This window comes from Trematomus bernacchii, unplaced genomic scaffold, assembly GCF_902827165.1.
Source record: "Trematomus bernacchii unplaced genomic scaffold, fTreBer1.1, whole genome shotgun sequence".
In the NCBI taxonomy this organism is placed as follows: domain Eukaryota; kingdom Metazoa; phylum Chordata; class Actinopteri; order Perciformes; family Nototheniidae; genus Trematomus; species Trematomus bernacchii.
The window spans coordinates 14,415,016-14,434,060 of NW_022987727.1; the positions used below are offsets into that span (position 1 = coordinate 14,415,016).

General features: G+C 39.2%; 2 protein-coding genes across 3 annotated transcripts; both read right to left on the reverse strand.

Annotated features, from left to right (window-relative positions):
• Positions 1 to 140: 140 nt before the first annotated feature.
• Positions 141 to 4,645, reverse strand: ddost (dolichyl-diphosphooligosaccharide--protein glycosyltransferase subunit (non-catalytic)). Its single transcript, XM_034144983.1, has 11 exons — positions 4,384 to 4,645; positions 3,134 to 3,244; positions 2,955 to 3,041; positions 2,765 to 2,868; positions 2,560 to 2,654; positions 1,871 to 1,964; positions 1,512 to 1,660; positions 1,147 to 1,294; positions 912 to 1,032; positions 702 to 808; positions 141 to 539 (listed from the first exon to the last, which is right to left on the reverse strand). Exons 1-11 carry the CDS (start codon positions 4,616 to 4,618, stop codon positions 390 to 392), a joined length of 1,401 nt encoding a protein of 466 aa, XP_034000874.1. The 5' UTR covers positions 4,619 to 4,645; the 3' UTR covers positions 141 to 389.
• A 513-nt stretch (positions 4,646 to 5,158) lies between these two features.
• zbtb17 (zinc finger and BTB domain containing 17) lies at positions 5,159 to 18,858 on the reverse strand. 2 transcript variants are annotated; one of them, XM_034144982.1, is made up of 15 exons: positions 18,696 to 18,858; positions 17,125 to 17,365; positions 16,297 to 16,476; positions 14,850 to 15,149; positions 14,665 to 14,751; positions 12,697 to 13,004; positions 11,838 to 11,980; positions 10,846 to 11,146; positions 10,586 to 10,673; positions 10,074 to 10,190; positions 9,850 to 9,970; positions 9,050 to 9,180; positions 7,966 to 8,187; positions 7,528 to 7,617; positions 5,159 to 6,437 (listed from the first exon to the last, which is right to left on the reverse strand). In XM_034144982.1, the coding sequence occupies exons 2-15, from the start codon at positions 17,327 to 17,329 to the stop codon at positions 6,004 to 6,006; spliced, it is 2,727 nt and encodes a 908-aa protein (XP_034000873.1). In that variant the 5' UTR covers positions 17,330 to 17,365; positions 18,696 to 18,858; the 3' UTR covers positions 5,159 to 6,003. The 2 variants fall into 2 exon arrangements, with proteins under 2 accessions (XP_034000873.1, XP_034000872.1); XM_034144981.1 differs by having other exon boundaries at positions 14,850 to 15,152.
• Between the last annotated feature and the right edge of the window lie 187 nt (positions 18,859 to 19,045).

Consider the following 19,045-nt stretch of genomic DNA (forward strand, 5'->3'; position numbering starts at 1 on the left):
CCACAATAAACTTCCCAGACTGAGAACATGTGGGTCAAATTTAGATATGGATTCCTTTCAATGTTCCAGGGCAAGTGCTTTACTTAGGAGATATTTTTATCAAATGTAAAGCAACTTAATACAAACGCTGACTGACTTCAGTACATTTATCAGGCTTTGAGTGATTCCAGAGTACAAAAAAAAAAAAAAAACCCAACCACTGCATTACAGTAACCCCTTTTGGCTTTAAGCCCCGATTTATTAAATAACCCAATAACCGAACAGAAAGTGTATTTTTTCGGAGGACTGCTGTCCAAGTCCTGGCGTGAAGATTCAAGACATTCAATTTCAGCTCTTCACACCACATGTTTTCTATAATCTCGTTATGCCTTCACCGTTGTCTCTCTGCATTAGTCTGACTTCTCCTTCTCTTTCATGTGCAGGAACACTATGCTGAAGATAAAGAGTCCGCCCATCATGGAGAACACGCTGGCGTAGTATGGGTAGGCTGAGGGGATGAAGCGCTCGTACTGAGTGTGCTGCAGGGGACGCACAGAAACCTGCGATACAAAAAAAGATAGACATTAAGCAAAGCAATATAAGAAAGAGGAACTATAAATGATTAAATCTCTGGTATTTTAGCCCATTTGCCACTTCCCTCAACCATACCAGCATTTTGATTTAAGTAGACTTAAGTGCAAGAAAGCTTCTGATTAACTTGCCTGAGTGGTGGAGTAGAGGTGTGTGAATCCCAGTCTGTTGTAGTCGACCTTGAACTGGAAGACTCCGTACACATCGGGCAGCTTGAACTGGACACTGTATTTATCTCCTTAAGGAAAGACGACAAAGAATGCATACAGTTAGTGACTGCAAATGTACAGCTGCTAACCCACATATTCAAAGCAGACTGTTTCATAAGAACAGCAACATACCCTTTCTCTTGAGATAAGTCCTGACGAAGGGATCGATCCTCACAAACTCGAGCTGAATATCATCTCCGTTGAAGGGAACCCAGCGGCCCTGGGACAACATCTCGATGACGATGGTGTACTCCTGCGTGGGAAAGTTTTGCACTTCAATGAGATAAACACGTAGAGAATACACACACTTTCTTTCAGGCTAAAATAAAAAAACATCTTCCGGGGATGATTGTTCACATAAACTCACCACAAGGTCAGTGATTGTGTACGCTGCAGGAGGAGAGACCTCTCCAACGGTGTGGTGGGTGACAGCTCCCACCCTGAGGACTCCGGCCTCCTTGAACACCCAGCGAGACAGAGCCTCGGCCAGCTCCATGTTCCCTGTCTGCTCATGCCTAACAAACACCACAAGAACTTTAAAAATTGATAATTGGACAATGTCTATGTCTTCATTAAATAACAATGTAACCAGTTAGAGTCGATCCCCCTTTGATGGGATGCAGCATGTTTCTTTGCATCATTTACAGTAGAATTGATCAGGTCAAGGGTCAGAACGTCATGGAGGTCATTGTGACAGAATCTGTATTAGCAATTATGATCAGTAAGTCTTACCTTGGGGAGCCGGGCGTGGCTTTCTGCACTGCAGAGTTGAAGAAGGCATCACTGAAGAAATCCAGGGAGCCGCTGAAAACCACTCGGGCATTGTTTCTGGCCTGAAGGCCGGCGATCATGAGGGTGTTCTTGCCAACAGCATGGGGGTACTGGAGAAGTTAGGAAAGTTAAATACCACAAAATCATGTTACATCTTTTGAATTTGCTAAATAAAAACAATTATCCATGGTTTCTGAGACTCCACAGAAAGAAATGTGCATCTCCGGCATAAATGAGGAAACGGTAGGGTATATAAACACAATGATACAGTTCTTTATAAATTAAGAATCTAACATAACTTTTATGTTCAGTCATCTTACCTGAGAGATTGGTCTGTCTGGGAAAAAGGAGTAGGCAGTGGAGGAGCCGGTCAGGATGTCCAGGACAAGAGGGTTCTCTGGGTCTGCCACCATGCTGCAAGGGGGGGGGGGGGGGGGGGGGGGGGGGGGGGGGGGGGAGTGCATGTTTGACTTTATATGGCTTGCATTTGCTGTTCATCTTTTAATGTTAATATAAAGCTGCAACACACCATCTCTTTCTTCAAAAGTCTCACAATAAAACTTTCCCAGTTAATAATTCACATTTAAACAATTATTTTTGGTATGACAAGTTTTTCAGAGATGTTGCCTTTTACTATACAAATGGGGCTTTATCTAATGCAAACCTTTGTTTAATTTAAGGGAAATCGAATTGAGGTAAAAAACAATCACCTAAATTATTAGTTATTTGTTTTTTCTCTTTCTACTAGTCTGAATAAAGACATGGCATGAAAAAAAACTAGCCCAAACTCCCAAAACGGACCGATGCATGATATATTATCCTTATTCTTTTTTTTTCCTATAGCGTATTAGCTATGTAAAGTAATTATTTAAATTGTGTAAACAAGTAAAAGAGTGAATGTCTCAGAATATCAATGGCGTCAACATACTAAATGTTAGAGTGGAGAATTGCTTTATCATACTTTCAATACTTAGTTATCAACATGTAAATCATGTGCTTCTGTGCTTACCCGACACCCTTGAATAGAACTGGTTTGTTGGTGGGTGTACCAACAATAGTTTGAGCTTTCATCAGGTTCTCTGGGTCAGCGACAATCAGGGTGTGCTGTAGAAGAGAAGGATCACTTGTAAATAAACACACAGACATGGAAATCTAAAGGCTTGATGTGAGAAAAAAAGTGAAGGAGCCTTCTGTCTGATCAGAACTCTGTTTACCTCTCCAGCATCAGACACGTCGTAGTTGTGATGGTCGATGACGGCGGTCTTCTCTTCATCAAACTCGACGCCACACTCGCTGCCCAGCTCCCTCAAAGGGTCACCTGTAAACAGGAGAAGACCATCAATTCAGTATATGCAATAATATTGTGTTTTTTCTAATATTACAAAAAAGGTGTTTTTTACTCACCAATATCTGAGTTCGCAGCAACCAGGACATTGCCTCCACCATCAATGAAGGATGTGATAGTCTCCACGTTTATGTTTCCTCCAAAGTCTGCCGAAGATCAAAACGTGATTCTTTTATCAAATCAACAAGTCAGACATAAGTCTGTCAACATGATTTTAACTGAAGAGTGTTAGACTTACCCTCAACTGATGGTGAGAAGATGACTAAATGGTCGTACAGGAACTGGCCGTATTTGATGAGAGATAGGGAGGGATCGTCAGCCGTCTTGAATGTGATGTCAAAGCCTCGATCTGAATGGGAGAGATACATCATGATGAAAAAGTTAAAAAAAAAAAATGTGTTGTGCATTACTTCCATACTTTAACTCCTTTACATTTAGCACAACATGTGAAAAACTTCCTGTCAGTGGTTATTGTCAAGGGTCATGTGAAACCACCAGAATTGTATATGTTTTGTTTTCAAAATAAAGGATTTTGGTTTCTACAGTATACATGAAACCATTCAAAAGGAAAGTGGGTTACCCCAGTGGTGGAAAGTAACTTATTACATTTGGAGGTACTTGTACTTTATTCTTCAACACTAGGCTACTTCATTTAGGAAGCCAAAACTAAACTTTATGGAAAGATGTTCAACATTATTTAAATAATAAAGTATTGCAATGATACTGTAAAAATGAATGGATCAATACTTATAATCAATGCATTACTTTTCCTGTTTTATCAGTAGTAGTAGTAGTAGTAGTAGTAGTAGTAGTAGTAGCAGTATTAGTAGTAGTAGTAGTAGCAGAGTGTTTCTACCCTGTGGCATTGCTAACTTTACTCAAGTAGATGATCTGGTTTTCGCTTTACATAATGCACCTGCTTGACATTTTCTAAGCAAAAAAGCTGGGAATAAATTGGCAAGTCCATTTACAGTATGATGGCATGCAAATCCTTAGTTAGCTCAGGAAGGAATGTCAACATACTGTTTATAACTTTATATGTATTCAAATCAATGTAGCCTTGATCAAATCCATAAGTCATATCTGCATGTTTGGTTGATGACTGCTGAATTGATCATAAAGTGCTGATTGTGTCAAATGATTAATTATTTTTGTCGTGACGCTACTAGAAGTACGCCAAATTCAAGAGTGTCCCTGTGTCTATTGAATGCAATGCAAGTCTAAATTAACAAGCACTTAAACTATCATTAGTTAGGTACAAATAGTATAAACTGCTAGCGCCTTGAATTAAGTTTGGCAAGACACAGCGAGCATAATAAAGCTAACGTTAGCCTAGCCGTGCTGCATGAAGCTAAAGTCTACAACAGGCTCAAGTCCTAAAGTCTCTAAAGTCATGTTACCTACAAGAGACCTGTCAGCAATACAAGGGGTGGTATAACAATAAAGTAAAGAGCATTTATGGATGAAAAAAAAACATGTCTTACTGACCTGCCAGACTGCGGAAGAAGATTGAATGGGTGTCTCTGATGTTGAGGTTGTCCAGTAGAACCAACGTTTTGCCGTCAGCCAAAGCACAATGCAACAAAGAGGATAACGCAAGCAACACAAAGACACTGTTGTCCAAAAGTCTGAACCTCCTTTGCGACATCATTCCGCTCCGTCTTTTGGAAGATAATAAAGAACCGGGCTGGCTCGTCTGCATGACTGCTGTCAACGACGCCATTTTGCTGCAGAAGTCGACGTCAGCGTTAGGAGACTACTTCACTTTGACCCCGAGCTGCAGCCAATCACAGAGAGGAACGCGTCTCTCCGGCTGACTCTCCGCCAATGGGAGGAAAGCTTTATTATAAGGCTGACCATCACGGAAGAAGTCCAGTTTGGGGAATGGATGAGAACTAGGAAGCGTATCTCTACAAATGTAAAGCATAATCATAGCTAAAGATAAATACTTCCATGACTTTATTGTATAAGGAGGTGCATTGCCTGAATCTAAAAGTTGTGTGGATGTTTGTCTTAAGAGATGTATTATGTTGGGAAATCATTTTAAGGAAAACTATGTCAATCCAATGAATATTTAAAGTAATATGCCATATTACTGGAAAGTGACTGTTCCTTATAATATATGAATTGGTTGCCCCACATACCTGGAAAGTCCCTTTCTCAGACATTCTAGGTATTCTGTGAACAATGTAGACTTAAAAGGACACAAGTAATAACAAAACGTTATTATAAAAAAGTTAAAATCAAAGCACAAAACAATGCGAGTGAGACTGTGATGATTTTTTATTGTTGGGATGTAAACTACTACCAGTGAGTGTAAGTTACGGATATCTAATACGAATCTTTCAGGTGTTAATACAAACAAAACAAATAATAACTTAAAAACATTGGTGTCAGTCTTTATACAAATGTGATCATTTTAATGCAATACCAAAAGAAGATGTCTTGGTATCACCAAAAATGGCAAATTGTTAACCAGGTTATCATCTCCACAAATGTTCCTTTTATCTTTTATCAGAGGTATTAAGACTTTTTCAGAGGACAAAACAAATATACAAATAGTATACAAGCAGAATTTTAGGTAGGACATGAATCCACTCTTCCTACTTCCTAGAAAAGGAGGTGGCAATGAACCCCCAAATAACTCTTTAGTCCCACCTCTGTATATGTAAATAATCTCTGTATAGGGTGAATTTCATGAAAATACTTACAACTAAGTACAATAAAATAGTTGGACTATTTAAGAAAAATGTACATATCTCATCCGAGAGAAATGGAAAAATAACGACAAGGTCATTTTTAAGGGGAAATGGGTAAAACAGGATTGTGATATCCTAATACAAAGGACAGAGCAAAGTCCAACATTTCAGTCAAAAAATAAACAAACTACAAGACATAGAATCCTGGAATAAGGATGCAAAATAACAACATTTTTGACCCAAAAAAAGGTTATATTCTATGTTATAAATCCAGTTTAGATTCACTTGTAACATTTGCAATCCTCACACGTTATTTCTTATATTTCCATCTCCTGTTAAATAATTACATTTATTTCCAGCAATATTTAATATTCAATATTTCTTTCTTCACAAATCTTCCCCCCTATGCCTAACTCTCACATTCCATCTCCTCTTCTTTTTCCTTCTCCTCTACTTCTGCTGCAGCTTCATCCTTTCCTTCTGTGTGGAGCTCAGTGTGGGTTTCCTCCTCTTCCTCCTCCCTCCTCTCCTCATGAGTCACCCCTTCAGTCTCTTCTTCCTGTTCTTGTCTCTCCCCCACTATCCCCCCCTCTCCCTCTCCAACTGTCGTTCGGAAGATCAGCTCTCCTCCTTCCTGGATGACTTGCTCCGCCGTGGGTTGCCATGTTGTGGCAGAATCCCCCTCGGCGGCAGTGGCTGTGGTGTATTGGTAGAAGTCGGAATCTGCCTGGAACATGACGAGGGCCTGAGCTGTGTGGATGCGAACGTGCTGGGCGAGGGAGCTGGCGTCCAAGAATTTATCCCCGCATGAATCACAAGCGTACAGGATCTGGGTGTTGGGGTCTGGGAACAAGAGAGGAGTTGAATTAATAGACTGATACCAATGTGTTTTTCAGTGATCTGGCATAGAATAAAATCCATTAAGTTCTTTAAAGGGGCGCTTTTATGCTCATTTTCAGGTTTATATTAGTATTTTGTGCTTCTACTGCAACATGTTTACATGGGTTAGGGTTAGGGTTGTCTATTTAATTTGTTTTACTTTCTATACCCTGCTTCATAAACAATGCTGACTTCGCTCTGCTCCTCCAAGACTGTCTCACATTCCAGGAATGTGACAAAATACATTGGTGGCACTTTTTCAAGACTTACATTTTAACCAAAACTAATAGGCAAGTATGGATGAGAAGTAAGTATAAGCTATTATATAAAACATACATTTGAACATCTACAATTCAATGACAACTCTTTCTGATGATGAAAACCACGTAAGACCATATAAAGCTCCAGAACAGCTATCAAATAGATCTGAAGTAGAGTTTTTATTTCAACATCCTGTCATTTTTATCTCTTTACCAAACTTGTTATCGTGTTGTGATGCAGATATTCAACTGCACATTCACACAAAAGTCCATTAAGCAAAAAGCATTTGTCTGCTCTGAAAATAGGTTTTAAAGCATTCATTGATATTCACAAATATTTGTGTATCCATGCCTATTTTAAATGTATCATTAATACTTTATGCAATAATACTGTTGATTGGAATTCTTGTGTTTTCATTAGGAAATATACAACATTTAGTCCTGATGCAGTATTAGTGAATGTGTGGATAGCTGATGTTGAATATCATAATAACTCAACCACTGTACCAATTCTGGCCATATACAAGAGGATCAGTCTGTAAAAATGCTGATCATTATTCCCCTGTGGCATCTTAAACCCCCACCACAGCTTTCCCCCTCAAATTAAGTTGAATTACACATTCCTACATTTAGTTTAGTATTTTTCTGTTACTCCAACTTGTGTCTAATATCCTGTTAAATGCAATTCCTGATCGCATTGTTAGTAGGATCTCCTAAACCAGTGAGATTATTCCATTATTAAAATACAGATGTTTGTGTGCATACTGTAATGTATTTTCCAAACACATTCTTACCTGCTTCTTGCACTTTCTCCACTGCCTTTGTGATTTCAGCCTTTAAAGCCTCAGTCTCATCTGCAGACCCTGAAGCAGCCACAGGAACTACTGTAAACAGAAACAACATAAACAAACACTCCTTAATGTGTGAGCCCTTTAATCATAATTCTTCTTTTATTATGTGCAGAAGTTCATGGTGATAAATACAGCTTTTGTCAAAGACAAGGGCATGATATTTCCACTAAAATCCCGGAACCCTGCGTTAAGAATTGTACTTGATTTTTTGTAAACCTTTGAAGGCTTTCATAAGATTTGTAGTTATTTTGCCATAATGTTTGAGGTTTTTGACCATTATAAGCTCCAATCATGCCCTCCCACTCTAACTAGTTTGGTTTTCCTGTACCTTGTCTGTATTAATAGTGAATAAGTTGAATACAAAAAAAGATGCTGTCTGACCTCTCAGCTGAGCCACGATGTCCTCCGTAGTGACGGTAACTATGTTGATCTCGCCGTCAGAGGTAGACGCGCACCCGTCGAGCCCCTCGTCTGCGCTGCCCCCGGCTAACACCAGCCGCTTCATGCCGGCCTTCCCTTGGTGCACGGTCTTGACGTGTGAGCGCAGGTTGTCCACCCGGTTGAAGCCTCGGCCGCATTTATCACACAGGAACGGTTTCTCTCCTGAGGGAGGAAACGAATGAAGTGAAAATGTAAGGAGGAAAGGCAAAGCAACTTTATTTGTATATTACACATTTTTACGCAATTCAACATGCTTAACAGAGTAATTAAATACAGCAAAGACAAACTATTTACTTTATAATTCTACTGCTTGATTTTGTTTTTTAACATAAATCTGTTATTTTCTTGATTTTATTAACGTGTGCTTGTCTCTTCATTTAGTGACTTTCTTTTGCTGTAAGATTGTAGATCACCCCAAAGTGGGACAAAAAAGGATTTCTGCTTCGTGGTTTGAATGTGAAAGAGGACAGACAAGACTTGTGTAGTTTAAATTAAAGTGGACCTATCATGCTATATTTGAATAATATAGTGTAGGACCATACCTATATAAGGCATATTTATACTTTTTTATTTTCAAAATACCAAACAGATCATGCATTTTAGCCATGCCTCATTTTGCTCAATTTGACATTTTTTAGCTCTGTTTTTGCAAGGGCAGATTCTGTGAGAACAGCACCATCTACAGGCCTGGCATATGTACTACAGCGTCTCCAGCGCTTTCGAACGGCAATGGCCGTGGCTATCTCCTCCGGATTGGTGGAGTTGGCCCAATAGCCGTAGCGCCACCGTCCTGACGTCAGGACAGTGTTCAAATCTGGATCAGTTTTTATCAGATCCGTTGCAGCCCCTTTTTTAGAGATTTGGGTATGGAGGAAAATAGAGAGGGTTGTGTTTTCTGACACTTGGTGAGTTCCCTGGAACACCGGGGACACATATTCATGTATAAAAGACGTACAAAAGTGCATTTTGCATGATAGGTCCCCTTTAAGTAAAATATTTATTAAAAAGATAACTTTGTCCTTACCTGTGTGGATGATAATGTGCTTGGACAGGTCTCCCACGTTAACAAATGCCTTTGAGCACATCTGACATTTGTGGGGCCGGACATTGTCGTGATGCCGAATGTGATTGGCCAGCTGACTGGACTGCACGAACCTGTCCGGAGAGAGAGAGAGAGAGAGAGAGAGAGAGAGAGAGAGAGAGAGAGAGAGAGAGAGAGAGAGAGAGAGAGAGAGAATTTATTCACTGGTCATCTTGTTTCCTACTCATTCACTGGCATTGCAACTAGATTTCTTCTAGCTGCAGATTTTGTGAAGACATTCTTGGCAGTATTTCTTTAATATGGTACATTGCAAATGCCACATGCCTAGGCCATAAACATGGTATGGGCTTCCTTACTATTCCTTATGCAAGATCTGCTTTGAGGCTCTTAATACATTATATGTCTTGAATAATTGTCTGTTTTTTTTACCACAGGTTGGTGTTTGCTCATATGTTCCTATATAATGTGTTTTCTGCTAATGTCAAGTCTTAATGCAGCAAATATCAACAACATTTTACAACAATAAAGTAACTTTAAGATACAATTTTAAATCACAGTTTATGTGCTCGGATCTCTCTTTACATATTTTTAAATCTTCTTATTGGATTCAGAATCATAACACTTCTTTTAACCCATGGGAAATTGGGTTTTGTAACAGTTTTATAAAGAAATTAAATAAAAATATGGTATAATGTCAGTTTATATTCCACAGATACAAGTCTTTTTGTTATTGTATTAACCTTCTGTAACAGCACAAATGCATCTTCATTTTTTTATCATACCTTTTGCCGCAGCGATCGCACACGTAGGGTTTCTCTCCGGTGTGCTGGCGGACGTGAGCGATGAGCGAGCTGGCCTGTGTGAAGGCCTTTCCACAGATGGGACAGACGCAGGGCTTCTCTCCTGTAAATAAGGATTACAGCATCAACATGGTGTCAGGTGAATACAAATCGTATAGTGTTCAAACTGAAAAAGGATTAAATGATGATAAGTGTCATGGCAGTACCTGTGTGGATGCGTTCGTGCCGCTGCAGAGCTCCGGGGTCACTGAACGCTCTCTGGCAGTGCATACAGATGTACGGTTTCTCCCCACTGTGGACTCGCAGGTGTCTCTTCAGATTGCCTAAAAAAAGAAGAAGAAGATTCCATCACAGAAAGATTAGGTGAAATGCCTGGAAGCAAAGACAACTAAGAGAAGACAAAACATGGATTTAAACTGAAGCAGCTAGAATTGTGGTTGCTCCAGATAAAATGTTCACTGTACACGTTGGGCATTCTTTGAGTTGGTGATAACTATGTATTTTTTATTCTATAATAGAATCATTTTATTCTTGTAGCTACTGTGTAACCACCACTCGTAGATCATTTTAATTCAAATCATGATTAAATGGTTCAACTTTTGAGCCCTCTCCTGGCTGCCAAAGTGACTGACTTCAGCACATTTCTTACAGGTAAATATGACTGTATAACAGAAATAAACTAAATTCATGGAAAGTATAATCCATACTGTCTTCTTACCTGATGTAGTAAACTGTTTGCCGCATTCCTTGCACTTGAGAGGCCCGTCTGCGATATGGATCTTTAAGTGAGCCTTCAGATTTCCAGGCTAAAGACACAAAAAGTAAACAAACTCAATATAATTCACTCAGTAACACTTCACTGGTAATTATATGGTAATGGTGGCAATCTAACTAAGCTTTTCTAAAGGTTTAAAACTTTATGACATTTCCCTGAAAAGTCTACAATTAACCTCAACCTGTTCACCAACATGCTGTTACCTGGTTGAAGCGCTTGTCGCAGTAGGGGCAGCGGTTGCCCTTCTCCGTGTCGTGCGTCTCCAGGTGCCTCATCTTGGCGGTGGGGTCGGAGAAAGCCTTGTCGCAGAAGTCGCAGTGGTACGGCTTCTCCCCGCTGTGGACCAGCTGGTGCCGCTTCAGGTTCCCCGACGTGGTGAAGAGTTTTCCGCAGACGTCGCAGCTGTAGCGCGCCTCGCCCGTGTGACGCTTCCGGTGCAGGTTGAGCAGGCTGATCTGCCGGTAGCTCTTCCCACACGTCAAGCAGCAGTACGGCTTCAGAGGGCTAGGGGGAGACAAGAGCACAACTAATGATATAAAACTGACAGAGCTTAAAGGCGGCCTTTTATGCTTGTTTTCAGGTTGATATTTGTATGTTGTGCCCATACTGGGACATGTTTACATGCTTTAATGTTCAAAAAGGTCTTTATTTTTCTCATACTGCCTGTGCCTGGCAATCAACTGACGTTTATAGTAAAAGTAGCAACATAGCCTAGATAAGAGATCCATGCGCTTTTTAAAACTCTTATAAAACAAGCACACGTAATGGATTTCAGGAATAAGATAAGTCTACACATCTTCCATCAAGGACTGAAAACGAACCTGTTTTGCCTGAACCTTGGCCATTAAACACAAAAAAAAGTAAAACTTAAAAGGGGCATTTTTATGCTAATTTTCAGGTACATATTTGGGTTTTGTGCCTCTACTGTGACACGTTTAAATGCTTTAATGTTCAAAAAGCTCTCTATTTTTATCAAACTGCCTGTGCTGCAGCACCTCTTTTCACCCTCTGTCTGAAGCCAGAGCCCAGTCTGCTCTGATTGGTTAGCTGGCTCTTTTGTGATTGGTCAACAGCTTAGAAAAGTCCAGCCCCTTAGTGTATCACGTACAATGTGTTGGAGCACTAGCCAATAGAAGTGTTACATGGTGATGCTATTTTGTACAAATAATAATGCTGAATATAATAAGTCACTCACCTGTGTGTTTTCTCATGAGCTTTACAGGCCGCGGGGTCAGAGAAAGCCTTGTTGCAGTCCCGACAGCTGAACGGCTTCTCTCCCGTGTGAATGCGCATGTGTCTCTTGAAGTTACCCGTGTGCGTGAACTTCTTCCCACAGTCCTGGAAAAGAAAGACGAAGTATGTCATTAAGACTTAGCTGACACAAACGTTTTAATGAAAATATATTTATGCAAAAGAAACCAATATCTGCTTGAATGTCACCAAGATGTTCACCATGCTATCGACATTATTAAATGTTTATGTTTAAAGCAGCTATTTTAGCTTTAATGCATCTGCACACTTTATCAGGTTAAACAGCTCAGTATCTCTGGGGATGTTCATACTTTGACCGTGATGAGCAGCTCTATTCCAGATATGGCCACAAAGTTGGTGATATTAAATGTGCAATATGTAATTTTCTGCCCAGTAAAGGGCTTTCTCATTCAGTGGTTTTTTGTTTGTCATTGATCTAAGCTTTTCCAGTTAGGATTACTTGTTGTTGGATATTCTTCAGGATGTTATTACCATGAGCTAAATTATCCAAAGATATCTACTCCTCTCAAAAACGCACTGATGGAATGATTAAAACTGGTAAAAACACTGAATAAAACTGTTTCACGTTAGAAATCTGTGTTGCTCAGCAACTTGTTGGCTGCTGCTTATGTTACCTCATCTTGTTGTTTTAATAATTTCAGATCCAAAAGTCAATTGACTCAAATCTTTCATCCGTTTTAAATAAATAGTAAGAAATTACCAATATCTTAAAACTGTATTGTAAAAAAATCGGCTTAAAAGTGGAAAAGTTAGTTTATGGCAACTAATGTTTTTTGTCTCACCTCACATTCGTGTGTCACGGAGCTGTAAGGCTTCGACTCGGACCGGCTGCTCATCGTCGATGAATGAGTTTGTCTGCCTTCTCTGTCGCTGCCTGAATCGTCTTCTTCCATCTCGTCTTCAATATCATCATCATCTTCCTCCCCACACTCCTCTTCATCATTATCTTCTCCGTCGTCCATCTCCTCACTCTCATCCTCCTCATCCTCCTCATCCTCCTCTTCCTGCTGTTCTCCAGCTTCTTCTGCTGGCTCGGAATCTTTCTTCTCAGTTTTTGTCTTTGATGGGCCTTCTTCCTCTGAGTCATTGTCTACAAAGGAGACAACAGAGAACTCAGTGACATAATGTCTGAAATATGACGGATAATGCAGTTTGTATAATAGTCATATTTATTAAGCTATGTTTCAGAAAGCCTTGAATGTAAGGTGCACCCTAGAATAATTACACTAGTTATATTAAAACCTTCCTATTTTAGATATTATTATACATTACATTATTTATTCCACTGGAAAGGATTTAAATGTTACATTCTCTTTCATCTTATTCCATTTTATATGTTTATATTTTACTTATCTTTCTTGTTTTCCTATATATCCCTGCATCTTGCACCTGTATGTCTCTTGCACAATTGTATTTCCTTACTTCCTTTTATGTCTTAAGGATAGTATTGTTGGGGGATTTCATAAAAGAAAAATACACTATAAATATCGAAAACAGACTAGATTTGTTTGTTTAACTTAAAATAATAATAATAATAATACATTTTTTATTGCGCTTTTCCTAATGCTCAAAGACGCTTACATTTTATCAATATATACTCATTGAAAAAGGACATCGTTATTATTACCATAACATACACCAACGTATCTTAGATAATCAGATTTTGCTTGTTTAACTCGTCAATAAATAGTAAAACCCACTTTTGGCATGTTAAAACCTTTTATTGTAGAAGATTCTCTCAGAACTGTTACAGGATGTGTATTTTAATTAATTTAAATTTGAATAATTGTGTAATTCTTTTTACCTTTAATACTTGTTATCTTTTATACTTCTTATGCAAGCTTCTTGGTTCAAATTAAGCTGTCTTTGGCTCTTTTCTTGCTGTAACAAATGCAAATTTCCCCTCTGTGGGACAAATAAAGGTATTCTGATGATTGAGAAGAAAAAACCTGAAAATGTATCTTTTGTACACACTGTGGACTGTAACGGACCGTCTACACAGCAGCGTTAAAAAAATCTTGGAGGTGGGCGTATCTGAAGCTTGGGGATTTTTTGCGAACAACCAATCACATGAATCTCCCGCCCGCGACATACGAAGCAAAAAAGTTTGAAGTAAACTGGATATAAACTCCCCAAAACAGGCGAAAACATACCACTGTCTCTGCCACCTCCCTCCATGCCTGGCTCCTCCGGTTTATATCCCGGTAGGTAAATAGGGACTGGTCATAAAGCACCGGGTGATTCCCTACCGCTAATTTCTCCTCCATTTTTTGGAATATGAGGAAATGACCGGCGGTATGTCTCTCCCAGCATACACGCGGTTTGATTGGCAAGCGCTTGAACTGTCAGATTTGCATATACGGGATTTGATTGGCTGACGCTTCCACCTCAGCTTCAAAAGTTGAACATTGCTCAACTTTGAATCCTGAAAATCCTGAAAATCTCCGCTCGCCTGCCCACAATGCAGTTCGGCGAAAAGTGAGGGAAAGTGACGTCACCCCATTCAAAGTGAATGGGCAGAAGCGTTTCAAGATTTTTTTAACGCTGCTGTGTAGACGGTCCGTAAAGGTGAATTAGCCTAAGTATTTTCAAAAACGACAGTGTACTTATTTGCATGTAACAATAATCCCTTTGAATCTTTTCTGTCTGGATTTTGTTTGTCTACAAATTCAATAACCAGTGGAGGCTCAGAAAAAGCTGTGTTGTTGTTTGGGTTAATACCGCAGAGTAAAGCAGTGCAGCGTGCTCACCTGGTGGGAAGTTCCGTCGAGGAGGTTTTCTGATTCTTCTCCCCCGAGAGCTCATGTAGGAGCTGCCAGCGGATTTCAACTGTGATTCTTTACAGAAAAAGAGCAAAAACAAATTCCTTGGTCAAATAAAAAGAGTTAACACTGGAATGCATCTATTAGACATCATTTTGTAGTAAAGCACTGACTGGGTGTGTAGTCAGCGTCTGGCGCCTGTTGTGCCGCTCCTTCCTCCTCCACAGGAACCTTCGTTGGAGAGGGCAGGGCGGGGGGTTTTGGGGGTCTTCCTGGGCCGGGGGTGGTTTTGGCGGGCTCGGGCTCAGTAATAGTTGTCTGTGGTGTTTCAGGGGAAGTGTCTTCCTTTAAGTTTTCCTCATTTTGTGTGAGCTTTAGATCTTCTGTGGGGGGGCTACTGTTCTCCTCTGCTTGAGATGCTGCTTCTGCCAGGTCACTCTCTGGTTCCTCTCGCTGCTCCTCACCTTGCTTTTCTTCTGGTTTGTAAAAAAGAATGAGAAGTTAGTGGAGAAGAGAATTTAATACACTGGACAATAACAGTTTATAAAGCTCAGTTTAATACTTTGACTATATTATATTGTTTAATTAAAATGTTGAATTCACTTCTGTTACATTAACGCAAATCATGTGAGCCATTCCTCATACAAATACTGTGAACCTTGCACATTCCTTTGTATTTTTTGCAATGCTACCACTTTTTAAACTGCACAGCTTTGTCACTTTAAATTCTTATAAAGATTAAAGTCACCTTTATTCAGTTTCAGTTCTTCACTCTGGTGTTATTTTATAATTACACACATAGATCCGAAATACACACACATGAACAAACAGGCCGTATATAGTCATGAACTGATGAGAGCGAAGGGGCTGCAAGTAGGGCTGCTCAATTAATCGTATTTTAATCGCAATTACGATTATGGCTTGCAACGATTACGAAAACAACGTAATCGAAATAAATGATTATGTTTTTATTATTATTATTACTTTTCTTTTTTCAAATTACATTTTTTTTTTATTGGTTTTTCAGTTGAATTATACTTAAAGTTCAGGGTAATCAACTGTTAAAAACATACTGTTCACATTTTTTTTCTCCAATAAATTGATGTTTTCAAAGTAAATGGATAATCGTTTTTAATAATCGTGATATCAATTATTGACCCAAATAATCGAGATTATGATTTTTGCCATAATCGAGCAGCCCTAGCTGCAAGTGATCCGGGGCTCTCAAGCACCGGTCCAAACTCCATATTTTTGCACAAAAAAAAATACTTTACTAGATGTGAATTTCAAAAAAGATTAATATCAGTTTAAAATTACAACATTTAACTCATATGGATGCCCAAACAGCAGTTTAAAATGTAAAGCTTGGACTTCCTATTTCTTTAAAATGCAGGTAAAGATTCCAACTATGGAAATAGTGGAAAATACCTTATGACTAACAATATAAACAAAAGACACCTCATGCCATTAAAAGTGACGGTTAAGGTTAAATACATTCGATTGTTGAATTTATTCCAAACAAAAAACGTTTCTTGTTAACCTCGACTGCCCCTTCCTACACCAGCAGTGATAGATTGACCTGGTTTAGCATTCGGGAAATTGAGGGCACCGGTGACTCACCGACGGCAAAATCCAGAGTTATGAGGGACGGAGCTGTAGTTGCCATGGACTGGTACGCAGAGCACGCATTCACAATTTCTTGCATCTGTAGAAAGTTAGCAACAGCCAAGACGTCTTCCACGTTCTGTGGACTCAAACTCAGCTTGGCTGTGTACATGAACTCCAGGACCTGACCCAAACCTGCAACCAGAAACAACAATCAAATAAGTCTGGTTATTATTATTACCAATTTTCCACATTGAAAGACACACAAAAAGGATAACAAGAACACAAAAAATAAAACAATGCAATTATAAACCATTAAATATAGAAGACATAGCCTGACATGGCATAACTTAAATTAAAGTAAATATATATAAATAACTTTAAAAAAAAAAGAAGGTTACTTTCCCTTGCTGTTCAATCAGAATCAGAATCAAGTATATTGCCAGGTACGTTTATACACATACAAGGAATTTGCTTTGGTTTCTGGTAGTGCGAACATAAACAATCTAAGAAAATAAGTTGCAATAGTAGGTAAAAAATATAAAGATGATAAAAAGAAACACTGATTTAACGCACAAAACAAGACAAAACAGAGCTCGTCACAACACTGAAGCAGCCTTCATCGGCGCCATGTTATTGCTACATATCCTAATTTTCCATGAAATGCATAAAAGACTGCCAGATCGAATTTTTTGTGTCTTTTAAGATTGTAAGTTATTTTCTCCGCATAGAGCAACAAGTGTAGTTGTACAGCAGTGAAAACACTGTGATAGCGAGGCAGAACAAATATATAAAAAAAATGTAATGCATAAATACGTAGTGCGCACACTGATGGAAACCCACCTGCTGCATTGCTGATGTCCAGATGTACCACATCTTTCTGGTCCAGGAAGAGCGTGCGGAAGTAAACACTGCAGGCTGCCAGCACAGCTTTGTGGGCCTTAAAGTCCACCCCGTCCACCACAAAGGTGCAGTCACACAGCAGGCCCTGCCGGCGCTGGCGGTTCAGCTGCTCCAGGACCTTCCCACTGTGCCACGGGAACTCCATCGTACCGAAGGACGCTTGAGGGTGATGGAGGAGTCTCTGTGGAGAGTGAAAAGCAGAGAGTCAAATGGAGCCCCGTAGGAAATGCTCAAAAACGTGGACAGTCAGCTTGACCAGTTGTGTTTTACAGTGACATGACATTCCTGGACCTTTATTTTAACAATACTGGAGGATGATTGAAAATAATTGGCAAAATTACAATAATTTTTTGTGAGCCTTACAATGATCATTCATAATGATTACTCATTGACTTTGGCGACATTACGTATTTATTTACCTTGAACTTTATATATAATTTATTGAAAAACATCTAAAAATTGATTCAAAATATATACGGTTCAAAATATTAAATACATTTGATATAAATAAATAAGATTAACTATTTAGTAACTTGATACCTAATATAACATCATTTTTTAATCAGTATCTGAATACTATTATGACTGACCAGAGCAGTCATACCAATAATGTTCAGTGTGAAACAAAATAAAGACTTTTGGCATTCAAAAACCATGTAACTCCAACATTAACAAAGTAACATAGAGTTAAAACAGTTGTCAGGACATAGATTTTAACCTTTACCCTGTCTTCCATAATTGCAATTCAATGAAACACTATGAGCTCAAAAGATCAGTAGGCTACAGTTACACGTTTATGCTTAAAAACTATCCTCATTTGGAATGTATTCGACTCGTTAAAAAAAAGGAAAACAAGGTAACTTCATACAGCATATCACTCGTTTGGTTTGTTTGAATGAATAGCACCAGTGTTTTAGTCAAGTCTGTCGAAAAGTGCATGAATTGTCTGTAAGGTATTTTGGTTGTATGGTCAATAAACTTAATATAAACATGTCCTAAATGTTTTGTTCCTGTAGGTTAGTGCCTGTTCCATTTCTTACAAGATACTGCAGGAAATACTCCAAACAGATATACAATTTAAAACCCAAGATCATTCGAAATATAGCTACGTTAGCTAATAAACTAAGTGCGTAGTAACAATATTGTACAATGTAACGTCAGAAATTAGAAAATAATGACGCCAGACTTTTGCTTCATTATGGACATGCAGCATTACACAAAACACGAGAATATTAAAGTGCAGTAAAGATGTTTAATGACTGGAAATAACGTGTCTCTAAAAGTTTTTGACAGCTTTGGTTTGACAGTGCAATGAATCGATTACAATTCCTCCATCCTTGTAGCTTTGTTATCAGGGATTAATTTAGCTTGCCTTGACATGCATGTAGTGAAGGGACAAGATGGCGGAGCGGCGAGTCCGGCCTGTCTTCACCTCTTGTTGTTTTCTCTGCTAGCTCGCTCATTTCGCTCCCTGCAAGCGCCATGTTCATATAAACTAAGTCCTGAATTACCTCTTTGTTGCCGCTTTTCACTCCGGGTCCAAAATGCAGCTCGGACGATGATTCGGAATGTTTGACTCAGTTAGGCAAAACAAATCCAATCGAGCTTTTCGGTGATCGATCATGCTCCACTCAGTCCATCCAGCGCCATCTTCCTCTCTCTGATCGATTGATATAGGGACCGGCCGGATGTATAACTGGAGCGTGCGCAGTGTGAACACGGGCTGTGCACATGATGACCGTGTGGTGGCGCAATACGCTCTATTCATTCAAACCAGCGCCGTATAGATAGAATTATAGTAGGCTAGTAGTAATAGATTCTATTATACGGCTCTGATTCAAACCTTTATTTAACCAGGTCA